The sequence below is a fragment of the Penaeus vannamei genome, chromosome 41, assembly GCF_042767895.1.
Source record: "Penaeus vannamei isolate JL-2024 chromosome 41, ASM4276789v1, whole genome shotgun sequence".
NCBI classification, from domain to species: domain Eukaryota; kingdom Metazoa; phylum Arthropoda; class Malacostraca; order Decapoda; family Penaeidae; genus Penaeus; species Penaeus vannamei.
Genome location: NC_091589.1, coordinates 1,835,833 through 1,849,511, shown reverse-complemented (window position 1 = coordinate 1,849,511; position 13,679 = coordinate 1,835,833). Strand labels below are relative to the sequence as shown.

General features: G+C 37.5%; 4 protein-coding genes across 4 annotated transcripts; all 4 read right to left on the bottom strand.

Annotated features, from left to right (window-relative positions):
* Positions 1-2,768: 2,768 nt before the first annotated feature.
* LOC113826982 (shematrin-like protein 1) lies at positions 2,769-3,564 on the bottom strand. Its single transcript, XM_070117854.1, has 2 exons — positions 3,457-3,564; positions 2,769-3,313 (listed from the first exon to the last, which is right to left on the bottom strand). The coding sequence occupies exons 1-2, from the start codon at positions 3,466-3,468 to the stop codon at positions 2,885-2,887; spliced, it is 441 nt and encodes a 146-aa protein (XP_069973955.1). The 5' UTR covers positions 3,469-3,564; the 3' UTR covers positions 2,769-2,884.
* Positions 3,565-5,057: 1,493 nt separating this feature from the next.
* LOC138860336 (shematrin-like protein 1) lies at positions 5,058-5,827 on the bottom strand. The gene is made up of 2 exons (XM_070117694.1): positions 5,787-5,827; positions 5,058-5,613 (listed from the first exon to the last, which is right to left on the bottom strand). The coding sequence occupies exons 1-2, from the start codon at positions 5,796-5,798 to the stop codon at positions 5,185-5,187; spliced, it is 441 nt and encodes a 146-aa protein (XP_069973795.1). The 5' UTR covers positions 5,799-5,827; the 3' UTR covers positions 5,058-5,184.
* Positions 5,828-8,598: 2,771 nt separating this feature from the next.
* Positions 8,599-9,365, bottom strand: LOC138859164 (shematrin-like protein 1). Its single transcript, XM_070117693.1, has 2 exons — positions 9,292-9,365; positions 8,599-9,147 (listed from the first exon to the last, which is right to left on the bottom strand). The coding sequence occupies exons 1-2, from the start codon at positions 9,301-9,303 to the stop codon at positions 8,713-8,715; spliced, it is 447 nt and encodes a 148-aa protein (XP_069973794.1). The 5' UTR covers positions 9,304-9,365; the 3' UTR covers positions 8,599-8,712.
* Positions 9,366-10,808: 1,443 nt separating this feature from the next.
* On the bottom strand, positions 10,809-11,998 carry LOC113826985 (uncharacterized). Its single transcript, XM_027379883.2, has 3 exons — positions 11,893-11,998; positions 11,538-11,755; positions 10,809-11,364 (listed from the first exon to the last, which is right to left on the bottom strand). Exons 1-3 carry the CDS (start codon positions 11,996-11,998, stop codon positions 10,936-10,938), a joined length of 753 nt encoding a protein of 250 aa, XP_027235684.2. The 3' UTR covers positions 10,809-10,935.
* Between the last annotated feature and the right edge of the window lie 1,681 nt (positions 11,999-13,679).

Here is a 13,679-nt window from a genome sequence, read left to right as displayed (position 1 = left end):
CAGTACCATGTCCTTCGAAACTTAAATTTCAGTAATCAGTATTTATTTTCAAATTGTGCGACTTACGTAGCATATTGAACAAAGTTCTGATGAAGCATAAGAATACGAATACTGATTTAAAGTTTTTGTGTCTTCAAAGACCTGACTAAACTGAACCAACTATGACCTATTAATATCCTAGGAAATATCAGACAAACGGGAGCTTAATGATAAATACTAATTATAATAATATGAATACTGAATAGCTAAACATTTTATATAAACGTACATACATATATGTACATTTATATGCTTAATGTATACATACGTATACATATATATCCAAACACATGTGTAGATATAGGTATATATGTGTACGTATGTATCTCACATGTGTATGTATATTATGTGTCTTTATGTGTGTTTGCATGCACAGTTGCCAACATTTCCAACTGCCACACCCCGATAGTGCGTGAACAGATTTTTTTTTCTGGCAATACATTCGTAGTCTCCAGAATTCAGTGAATTAAATGCTCTTGCTTGTATGGAGGAATGCTGTAATTGGCGCCTGGTATTTCGCAAATATATTTATTGGCAACTAATATCAGCCATTAGAATTATGTTAAAAAGGTTTGGAAACATTATATAGTTTTGCCGAATACCAAGATTATTGCTTGAAATGTATGGTGTTTTTCTTAATAATAATAAAAAAAAGGAAATGGTATAACTAGAACCTTTAGCACAATCACGATAGCCAAACATCGATGACAACATTTAATCTCCAATCATACTTAAAAAGTTTTCGTTAATTCTGTAAACGTAAAACACGTTATTTAAAGAAGGTGATATACGAATCACATGTATCATCTGTAAATGTAAATCGTAAGGTTTTCTCACCTGATTCATTGTCTTTGCGCGGCTTCCTTATGGAATTCATGAATGGCAAATTACCCAGTTGCTTGGTGGGTTGTTATGCATACTCGAGTCACATTTAATGATCCCTTAAGTATCAAGATTTGCAGAGAACATAAGGTCAGAAATTTCTGACAGGTCCTCAGAGATAGCCTCGAGGGGGACTGTTTATGAGGCATATCCCAAGTCGATAGTCATGTCTCAAAATCTGTAACACTTAAAAACATAAAATATCATTCTCATGTATCCATTACACATAAATACACACACTCTCTCTCCTAGTGCAAAATATATACAGCGAAGGAACGTCCTGAATAACCAAGTGCCATTGAAGATGATTAAACAAGCAACTATGGCTTAAAAGACTTGTTTAGTCTTTAAGAGGAGTCTTTAAGAGGAAGGGGAGAACACTATGGCTGTTAAAACTCCTCGAAACTCTGAGTTTAGGAGAAGCAAGATGTATGATTTATTTTTATTCATTTATTTATTTTTTAGACTTACGGAATATGTAGTAAATGCTATGTATAGCAAATCCAAACAATATTTGTTTTCGCTCGAAATGAATATTTGTCATAATACTTGCAATTATAAAGATACAACAAATTGAGTTGTGGAAACCTTGCAGTGCCTGAAAGTCTGAAATGCAGAGGAAGACTCGAAATGAAATTGCACTCTTGTAAGATAGTATGTATATGTATGTTTGTATAGATATGACTATAGATGCACAGCTACGCATAGTAATATATGAGTTCTACTTTTAAGTGGCAGCGAATTTACAGTTTCAGTCCCTTTATAAAGAGCAAGATCTGTTTGCAGTCTATAGAAGCTGCAACAGATGCGTCTGAATGTAAACACAGTGAGCAGGTAGTTATTGTTGTTATGATGATGGTGATTGTTATCATTACCATCCGATACTATTATACGCATTACTATGGTATTACTAAGAAAGGATTAACACTGCTATTCTAAGAATGGTGGAATAAAAGTGCAAATAATATACATGGAGACAATGATGATTAGCATGATGCTGCTGATACGGGGGAATACAATGCTAACGATAATGACACTAGCAAACGTAATGTAAATGAGGAAGTGAATGAATGCGGATGATTACACTATACATGGTTTTAATGAAAGTGGAAAAGGTCGTTGATTCTTTATTGGCGAGAAATGTTTGTGAAGTCGAAAAGAATCTCATGCATCCTGGCAACAAGTGATGCAAGAACGATGTTAATATCCATAATCCCTACGGTAGCCATAGCCGTAGGCGTAGGGGTATCCGTAGGTGACGAGTCTAATAAAAGTGTGCTAGAAATGATCATAAAAAAACATTAACAATCATCATAATGCCCGTGATATTCATGATAATCAGTAGAGAACACGTTTGAGATAGAACTCGTGACATGAAACTAGATCATTATTGCAATTATTATCGGCATCATTGTTCTACTATTTTTTCTATTATAATTAGTATTTATCATTAAGCTCCCGTTTGTCTGATATTTCCTAGGGTATCAATAGCTCGTAGTTTGTTCAGTTGTAGTCAGGTCTTTGAAGACACAAAAACTTTAAATCAGTATTCGTATTATTATGCTCCATCAGAACTTTGTTCAATATGCTACGTAAGTCGCACAATTTGAAAATGAATACTGATTACTGAAATTTACGTTTCGAAGGACATGGTACTGTCCAAATAAAAAAGAGAATTCATTGGTACTTTATTTCGAAAATAATTTCTTGCATCCTGGCAACAAGTGATGCAAAAAGGAAGTCAATATTTATGCCATTACTGGTATGAAGTTCATGAAATTCAGAGAAAAGGAGTCACAAGCGTAATGCAGTTTCATATAAAGACGGAAAAAAATCATATATTTATTGGGATAGAATGTTTGAAGAACTCGAAGGCACATGTTGCATCCAGACATCAAGAAGTCCAAGAATGAAGTTTAGATCCATACTCATAACGGCAGCAAGTGACGAAGTGTCTTCAGAGTTAATATCCATAGCCCCTGCGGTAGCCATAGCCGTAGGTGTAGGGATAGCCGTAGGAGACGACAGGAGCGGCGTGGGTGTAGGAGTAAGTGTGCGGGTGAACAACGGAGGCGTCAGCTTCTGGTTCGGCCGACCTCTTGTGGAGGGCGTGGGCGTGGCTGTAGGGATAGCCGTAGGTGTAAGGGCGAACGTAGCCATAACCTGCAGAGTAAGGGCGGTAGTGGTTGTACAGGAGGGAAGGATCAGCATCGGGTTCAGGATCAGCCGACCTCTTGTAGAGGGCGTGGGAGTAGCTGTATGGGTAGCCGTAGCCTCGGTAGTAGCTAGGGTAGCCATAAGTCTGACCGTAGAAGGGGAGGCTAGGGTCGGCGTCCGCCTCTCGCTTCTCCACTGCAGAAGCGCAAGCAAGGGCCGCTAGGAGCACTACCGCCTGTTAAGGAAATAAAACTGAAGTTTAACATTGAGTTATGGTAAAACTAGCAGTATATACAAACCCAAAATCAAGTCCAGGAATTACTGGTAAAATGTCTGCAAATACATAGTTTGAGCCAAAAGTAAACAAAAATTACTAACCAAGAATTTCATGTTGCTGCTTTTGGGATTGCCAGTGGACGACTGTGTCTGCAAGAGTCACTCCGCTTCTTATAAAGGAAGCTTCCGTCCTTGGACTTGCAGGATGATTAGTCTCCGAAGGAATCGATGTTGGGAGCGAAGAACACAGCGCGAATTCCTCGGTTAGAGGAATGACAAGCAATTTCGTCACATACGGATAAACACGCGGACATACGCTCGCAGACATAAATATCCTATATGATTTTATTAACACGATGATAAGTATATTAACAAATAATGAAAAAAAAAAATAGTTTTAAATAAGTATAGCTTGACACACGAACGTATGCACACAGAAAAATATACGTGCATTTTAGATATATTATGTAAAGGTAGAAATATATGTATATGTAAATATCCATATGTATAATTACATAAGTGTTTGCATAGGCACACACTCAGACGCATAACGCACAAACACACATATAGACACATGCATACACGCACAGAAACACACACACACACACACACACACACACACACACACACACACACACACACATATATATATATATATATATATATATATATATATATATATATATGTATGTATATGTATGTATGTATGTACATATATGTATATATATATATTATATATTATATATATATATTTGTGTGTATACACACCTATATATGTAGCTATACATAGGTGTATATGAATGCATATAAATATATTTTATGTGTCTATGTATGTTTGATGTATATAATATAATATATATATGTACTGTATATACATACACATATATACACGTATAAAGTATGTATGGTTATATTTCTATTAACTATGATAATGGTAGCAATAAAAAACAATATGAGAACAATAAGATGATTATAATAATTATAACAGTAATGACAATAGGAACCATAACAAAAATAACGAAATGACAACTGAATAAGGACTACATGATCATGATTGCACAATATTAATGTTCGTGGAATGATGCTTTTATATTCATGTATTTAGCCAGCGTTTAAGGATCCCCCCCCCCCAGACCCCGATAATATGAACGAGGTAAACTTTTGCTCCTTGGTCGATTTACTTTGACGAATCTTCGACGGTTCACACCTCTTATGCTTGTGTTGTATGCGTTAAATAGATGTTGCATTCGTCTGATGATCTTTTATAATGGTTCATGTAAGTCCTCTTTTGATAAGTCATTGATTGGTCATTGTAAGATTTGATCATTACTTTTAAATTTAAGCAATTTTCAATCCCTGTCATAAAAGAGTAAAACTTGTTCGCTATCTTTACAGGCTGTTCCATCTGTCTGAATGTAAAACAGTGAGCAGGTCGTTATTATCGTTATGGTAAATTGATTGTTATAAATACCATCATTATGGTTTTTATTATCATTACAGGGGTATCGTTAAGAATAACTGGAGTAACTATGCTAATACTAACCATGAAAACAACGATGATCAGGATAATAGTAATGATAGTACGGATGATAATGTGAATGGTAATAATGGCAATGCTAAAAAGAATGGCTAACAAAGTTAATACTAATTAAAATATAAATGAATAATAATCACAATACACATGGTATTAATGAAAGTAGATAGTTTATAGATTCTTTATTAGGGAAAACTGTTCGTGAAATCCACAAACATTTCTTGCATCCTGGTAAGTGATGCAAGAACGAACTCTAGATCCATACTGATAGCGGTGACGTCACCAAGTGCTTTCCGTTAATATCCATAGCCCCTGGGATAGCCATAGCCGTAGGTGTAGGGATAGCCGTAGGAGACGACAGGAGCGGCGTGGGTGTAGGAGTAAGTGTGCGGGTGAACAACGGAGGCGTCAGCTTCTGGTTCGGCCGACCTCTTGTGGAGGGCGTGGGCGTGGCTGTAGGGATAGCCGTAGGTGTAAGGGCGAACGTAGCCATAAGCTGCAGAGTAAGGGCGGTAGTAATTGTACAGGAGGGAAGGATCAGCATCGGGTTCAGGATCAGCCGACCTCTTGTGGAGGGCGTGGGAGTAGCTGTATGGGTAGCCGTAGCCTCGGTAGTAGCTAGGGTAGCCATAAGTCTGGCCGTACAAGGGAAGGCTAGGGTCGGCGTCCGCCTCTCGCTTCTCGACTGGAGAAGCGCAAGCAAGGGCCGCTAGGAGCACTACCGCCTGTTTAGAAAACAAAGCAGTAAAGATTAACATTATATTAGTTATGATAAAACTAGTTAGATGTACAAATCGAATACCAAGTTATTGTTCTAAGAATCCTAACTATTTGTAAAATCTAAGCAGACATACTTTAAAATAATACACGGTTGTAACTTTAAGCAAAAATGACTGACCAAGAACTGCATGTCAGCTGCTTTTGTGATTGCCTGTCTGCGAATGTGTCTGTTGAAATCGTCAGACTTCTTATATGCGGGACTTCCGTCCTTGGACTTGCAGGATGACTAAAGTCCGAAGGTATCGACGCCGAGAGCAAGGAAAAGTCGCCCGTAAGGAAGTATGAGCAATTCTAGCACACCGACGGATAAACACGCACATACATGCCTGCCCTCCCCCCCCCCCCCTCGTTCTCTTCCTCGTTTCTTGCTTCTGTCAAATCTGGGGCCCTTGTTAGCGCTCCGAACCCCCTCCCCTCCCTCCCTCCTTCCTTCTCTCGGACCCCCCCCCCACCCCTCTCTCTCTCTCTCTCTCTCTCTCTCTCTCTCTCTCTCTCTCTCTCTCTCTCTCTCTCTCTCACTCGCACATCTACAAATATCTTGTACACTTTAACAATTCACTAGATAAAGAAAAAAAAAAAAATCACGCACACAGGCACACACATACTTGTACTGAATAGCTAAACATTTTATATAAACGTACATACATATATGGACATTTATATGCTTAATGTATACATACGTATACAAATATATCCAAACACATGTGTAGATATAGGTATATATGTGTACGTATGTATCTCATATGTGTATGTATATTATATGTGTCTTTATGTGTGTTTGCATGCACAGTTGCCAACATTTCCAACTGCCACACCCCGATAGTGCGTGAACAGATTTTTTTTTTCTGGCAATACATTCGTAGTCTCCAGTATTCAGTGAACTAAATGCTCTTGCTTGTATGGAGGAATGCTGCAATTGGCGCCTGGTATTTCGCAAATATATTTATTGGCAACTAATATCAGCCATTAGAATTATGTTCAAAAGGTTTGGAAACATTATAAAGTTTTGCCGAATACCAAGATTATTGCTCGAAATATGTGGTGTTTTTGTTAATAGAAAACAATTGGAAATGGTATAACTAGAACCTTTAGCACAATCACGATAGCCAAACATCGATGACAACATTTAATCTCCAATCATACTTAAAAAGTTTTCGTTAATTCTGTAAATGTAAAACACGTTATTTAAAGAAGGTGATATTCGAATCACATGTATCATCTGTAATTGTAAATCGTAAGGTTTTCTCACCCGATTCGTTGTCTTTGCGCGGCTTCCTTATGGAATTCATGAATGGCAAATTACCCAGTTGCTTGGTGGGTTGTTATGCATACTCGAGTCACATCCCTTAAGTATCAAGATTTGCAGAGAACATAAGGTCATAAATTTCTGACAGGTCGTCAGAGAGAGCCTCGAGGGGGACTGTTTATGAGGCATCTCCCAAGTCGATAGTCATGTCTCAAAATCTGTAACACTTAAAAACATAAAATATCATTCTCATGTATCCATTACACATAAATACACACACTCTCTCTCCTAGTGCAAAATATATACAGCGAAGGAACGTCCTGAATAACCAAGTGCCATTGAAGATTATTAAACAAGCAACTATGGCTTAAAAGACTTGTTTAGTTTTTAAGAGGAAGGGGAGAACACTATGGCTGTTAAAACTCCTCGAAACTCTGAGTTTAGGAGAAGCAAGATGTATGATTTTTTTATTTTTATTATTATTATTTTTTTAAGTCTTACGGAATATGTAGTAAATGCTATGCCTAACAAATCCAAACAATATTTGTTTTCGCTCGAAATGAATATTTGGCCTGTTATAATACTTGCAATTATAAAGATACAACAAATTGAGTTGTGGAAACCTTGCAGTGCCTGAAAGTCTGAAATGCAGAGGAAGACTCGAAATGAAATTGCACTCTTGTAAGATAGTATGTATATGTATGTTTGTATAGATATGACTATAGATGTACAGCTACGCATAGTAATAAACGAGTTCTACTTTTAAGTGGCAGCGAATTTACAGTTTCAATCCCTTTATAAAGAGTAAGATTTGTTTGCAGTCTATAGAAGTTGCAACAGATGCGTCTGAATGTAAACGTAGTGAGCAGGTAGTTATTGTAGTTATGATTATGGTGATTGTTATCATTACCATCCGATACTATTATACGCATTACTGTGGTGTTATTAAGAAAGGATTAACACTGCTATTCTAAGAATGGTAGAATAAAAATGTAAATAATATACATGGAGACATTGATGATTAGCATGATGCTGCTGATACGGGGGAATACAATGCTAACAGTAATGACACTAGCAAAAGTAATGTAAGTGAGGAAGTGAATGAATGTGGATGATTACACTATACATGGATTTAATGAAAGTGGAAAAGGTCGTTGATTCTTTATTGTCGAGAAATGTTTGTGAAGTCGAAAAGAATCTTATGCATCCTGGCAACAAGAGATGCAAGAACGATGTTAATATCCATAATCCCTACGGTAGCCATAGCCGTAGGCGTAGGGGTATCCGTAGGTGGCGAGTCTAATAAAAGTGTGCTAGAAATGATCATAAAAAAACATTAACAATCATCATAATGCCCGTGATATTCATGATAATCAGTAGAGAACACGTTTGAGATAGAACTCGTGACATGAAACTACATCATTATTGCAATTATTATTGGTATCATCGTTCTATTATTTTCTATATTATAATTGGTATTTATCATTAAGCTCCCGTTTGTCTGATATTTCCTAGGATATCAATAGCTCGTAGTTGGTTCAGTTGTAGTCAGGTCTTTGAAGACACAAAAACAATAAATCAGTATTCGTATTCTTATGCTCCATCAGAACAATTTTAAAATAAATACTGATTACTGAAATTTATATTTCGAAGGACATGGTACTGTCCAAATAAAAAATAGAGAATTCATTGGTACTTTATTTCGGAAATCATTTCTTGCATCCTGGCAACAAGTGATGCAAAAAGGAAGTCAAGATCTATGCTATTACTGGTAGCAAGTGACGAAGTGTCTTCAGAGTTAATATCCATAGCCCCTGCGGTAGCCATAGCCGTAGGTGTAGGGATAGCCGTAGGAGACGACAGGAGCGGCGTGGGTGTAGGAGTAAGTGTGCGGGTGAACAACGGAGGCGTCAGCTTCTGGTTCGGCCGACCTCTTGTGGAGGGCGTGGGCGTGGCTGTAGGGATAGCCGTAGGTGTAAGGGCGAACGTAGCCATAACCTGCAGAGTAAGGGCGGTAGTGATTGTACAGGAGGGAAGGATCAGCATCGGGTTCAGGATCAGCGGACCTCTTGTGGAGTCCATGGCGGAGGCCGTAGCTGTATGGGTAGCCGTAGCCTCGGTAGTAGCTAGGGTAGCCATAAGTCTGACCGTAGAAGGGGAGGCTAGGGTCGGCGTCCGCCTCTCGCTTCTCCACTGCAGAAGCGCAAGCAAGGGCCGCTAGAAGCACTACCGCCTGTTAAGGAAATAAAACTGAAGTTTAACATTGAGTCAGGGTAAAAACTAGCAGTATATACAAACCCAAAATCAAGTCCAGGAATTACTGGTAACATTTCTGCAAATACATAGTTTGAGCCAAAAGTAAACAAAAATTACGAACCAAGAATTTCATCGCTGCTTTTGGGATTGCCAGTGGACGACTGTGTCTGCAAGAGTCACTCCACTTCTTATAAAGGAAGCTTCCGTCCTTGGACTTGCAGGATGATTAGTCTCCGAAGGAATCGATGTTGGGAGCGAAGAACACAGCGCGAATTCCTCGGTTAGAGGAATGACAAGCAATTTCGTCACATACGGATAAACACGCGGACATACGCTCGCAGACATATATATCCTATATGATTTAATTAACACGATGATAAGTATATTAACAAATAATGAAAAAAATAGTTTTAAGAAAGTATAGCTTGACACACGAACGTATGCACACACAAAAATAAACGTGCATTTTAGATATATTATGTAAAGGTAGAAATATATGTATATGTAAATATCCATATGTATACTTACATAAGTGTTTGCACAGGCACACACTCATAGACGCATACACACACAAACACACATATAGACACATGCATACACGCACAGAAACGCACACACACACACACACACACACACACACACACACACACACACACACACACACACACACACATATATATATATATATTTGTGTATACACACCTATATATGTATTTATACATAGGTGTATATGAATGCATATAAATATATTTTATGTGTCTATGTATGTTTGATGTATATAATATAATACATATATGTACTGTATATACATATACATATATACACATATAAAGTATGTATGGTTATATTTCTATTAACTATGATAATGGTAGCAATAAAAAACAATATGAGAACAATAAGATAATTATAATAATCATAACAGTAATGACAATAGGAACCATAACAAAAATAACGAAAGGACAACTGAATAAGGACTGAACGATCATGATTGCCCAATATTAATGTTCGTGGAATGATGCTTTTATATTCATGTATTCAGCCAGCGTTTAAGGATTACCCCCCCCCCCGAGACCCCGATAATATGAACGAGCTAAACAACTTTTGCTCCTTGGTCGATTTACTTGGACGAATCTTCGACGGCTCACACCTCTTATGCTTGTGTTGTATGCGTTAAATAGATGTTGCCTTTGTCTAATCTTTTATACTGGTTCATGTAAGTCTTCTTTTAATAAATCATTGATTGGTCATTGTAAGATTTGATCATTACTTTTAAATTTAAGCAAATTTCAATCCCTGTCATAAAAGAGTAAAACTTGTTCGCTATCTTTACAGGCTGTTCCATCTGTCTGAATGTAAAAACTGAGCAGGTCGTTATTATCGTTCTGATAAATTGATTGTTATAAGTACCATCATTATGGTTTTATTCTCATTACAGTGGTATTGTTAAGAATAACTGGAGTAACTATGCTAATACTAACCATGAAAACAACGATGATCAGGATAATAGTAATGATAGTACAGATGATAATATGAATGGTAATAATGGCAATGCTAAAAAGAATGGCTAACAAAGTTAATGCTAATTAAAATATAAATGAATAATAATCACAATACACATGGTATTAATGAAAGTAGATAGTTTATAGATTCTTTATTAGGGAAAACTGTTCGTGAAATCCACAAACATTTCTTGCATCCTGGTAAGTGATGCAAGAACGAACTCTAGATCCATACTGATAGCGGTGACGTCACCAAGTGCTTTCCGTTAATATCCATAGCCCCTGCGGTAGCCATAGCCGTAGGTGTAGGGATAGCCGTAGGAGACGACAGGAGCGGCGTGGGTGTAGGAGTAAGTGTGCGGGTGAACAACGGAGGCGTCAGCTTCTGGTTCGGCCGACCTCTTGTGGAGGGCGTGGGCGTGGCTGTAGGGATAGCCGTAGGTGTAAGGGCGAACGTAGCCATAACCTGCAGAGTAAGGGCGGTAGTGATTGTACAGGAGGGAAGGATCAGCATCGGGTTCAGGATCAGCGGACCTCTTGTGGAGGGCGTGGGAGTAGCTGTATGGGTAGCCGTAGCCTCGGTAGTAGCTAGGGTAGCCATAAGTCTGACCGTAGAAGGGGAGGCTAGGGTCGGCGTCCGCCTCTCGCTTCTCCACTGGAGAAGCGCAAGCAAGGGCCGCCAGAAGCACTACCGCCTGTTTAGGAAACAAAGCAGTAAAGATTAACATCATATTAGTTACAGTAAAACTAGTTGGATGTACAAATCGAATACCAAGTTATTGTTCTAAGAATCCTAACTATTTGTAAAATCTAAGCAGACATACTTTAAAATAATACACGGTTGTAACTTTAAGCAAAAATGACTGACCAAGAACTGCATGTCAGCTGCTTTTGTGATTGCCTGTCTGCGAATGTGTCTGTTGAAATCGTCGAACTTCTTATATGCGGGACTTCCGTCCTTGGACTTGCAGGATGACTGAATTCCGAAGGTATCGACGCCGAGAGCAAGGAAAAGTCGCCCGTAAGGAAGTATGAGCAATTCTAGCACACCGACGGATAAACACGCACATACATGCACTCGCACATCTACGAATATTTTGTACACTTTAACAATTCACAAAAAAAAAAAAAAAAAAAGTTTCACGCACACAGGAACACATATTTGTACTGAATAGCTCAACATTTCATATAAACGTACATTTATATGCTTAATATATACATACATATACAAATATAACCAAACACATGTGTAGATATAGGGATATATGTGATATTTCCAACTGCCACACCCCGATAGTGCGTGAACAGATTTTTTTTCTGGCAATACATTCGTAGTCTCCAGTATTCAGTGAATTAAATGCTCTTGCTTGTATGGAGGAATGCTGTAATTGGCGCCTGGTATTTCGCAAATATATTTATTGGCAACTAATATCAGCCATTAGAATTATGTTAAAAAGGTTTGGAAACATTATAAAGTTTTGCCGAATACCAAGATTATTGCTCGAAATATGTGGTGTTTTTGTTAATAAAAAACAATTGGAAATGGTATAACTAGAACCTTTAGCACAATCACGATAGCCAAACATCGATGACAACATTTAATCTCCAATTATTCTTAAAAAGTTTTCGTTAATTCTGTAAACGTAAAACACATTATTTAAAGAAGGTGATATACGAATCACATGTATCAACTGTAAATGTAAATCGTAAGGTTTTCTCACCTGATTCATTGTCTTTGCGCGGCTTCCTTATGGAATTCATGAATGGCAAATTACCCAGTTGCTTGGTGGGTTGTTATGCATACTCGAGTCACATCCCTTAAGTATCAAGATTTGCAGAGAACATAAGGTCAGAAATTTCTGACAGGTCGTCAGAGAGAGCCTTGAGGGGGACTGTTTATGAGGCATATCCCAAGTCGATAGTCATGTTTCAAAATCTGTAACACTTAAAAACATAAAATATCATTCTCATGTATCCATTACACATAAATACACACACTCTCTCTCCTAGTGCAAAATATATACAGCGAAGGAACGTCCTGAATAACCAAGTGCCATTGAAGATAACTAAACAAGCAACTATGGCTTAAAAGACTTGTTTAGTTTTTAAGAGGAAGGGGAGGACACTATGGCTGTTAAAACTCCTCGAAACTCTGAATTTAGGAGAAGCAAGATGTATGATTTTTTTATTTTTTTGTTTTATCTATTATTATTATTATTATTTTTTTAGTCTTACGGAATATGTAGTAAATGCTATGCCGAACAAATCCAAACAATATTTGTTTTCGCTCGAAATGAATATTTGGCCTGTTATAATATTTGCAATTATAAAGATACAACAAATTGAGTTGTGGAAACCTTGCAGTGCCTGAAAGTCTGAAATGCAGAGGAAGACTCGAAATGAAATTGCACTCTTGTAAGATAGTATGTATATGTATGTTTGTATAGATATGATTATAGATGCACAGCTACGCATAGTAATATATGAGTTCTACTTTTAAGTGGCAGCGAATTTACAGTTTCAGTCCCTTTATAAAGAGTAAGATTTGTTTGCAGTCTATAGAAGCTGCAACAGATGCGTCTGAATGTAAACACAGTGAGCAGGTAGTTATTGTAGTTATGATGATGGTGATTGTTATCATTACCATCCGATACTATTATACGCATTACTATGGTATTATTAAGAAATGATTAACACTGCTATTCTAAGAATGGTGGAATAAAAATACAAATAATATACATGGAGACAATGATGATTAGCATGATGCTGCTGATACGGGGGAATACAATGCTAACGATAATGACACTAGCAAAAGTAATGTAAGTGAGGAAGTGAATGAATGTGGATGATTACACTATACATGGTTTTAATGAAAGTGGAAAAGGTCGTTGATTCTTTATTGGCGAGAAATGTTTGTGAAGTCGAAAAGAATCTCATGCATCCTGGCAACAAGTGATGCAAGAACGATGTTAATATCCATAATCCCTACGGTAGCCATAGCCGTAGGCGT

Coding starts and splice junctions, on each gene's coding strand:
- LOC113826985 (XM_027379883.2), bottom strand. CDS start 11,998: ATGTATTGCCAGAAAAAAAATCTGTTCACGCACTATCGGGGTGTGGCA. Junction 11,756..11,892: donor GTTTGGTTATATTTGTATAT/GTATGTATATAT, acceptor AAATATTCGTAG/ATGTGCGAGTGCATGTATGT. Junction 11,365..11,537: donor CAGCTGACATGCAGTTCTTG/GTCAGTCATTTT, acceptor TTTCCTAAACAG/GCGGTAGTGCTTCTGGCGGC.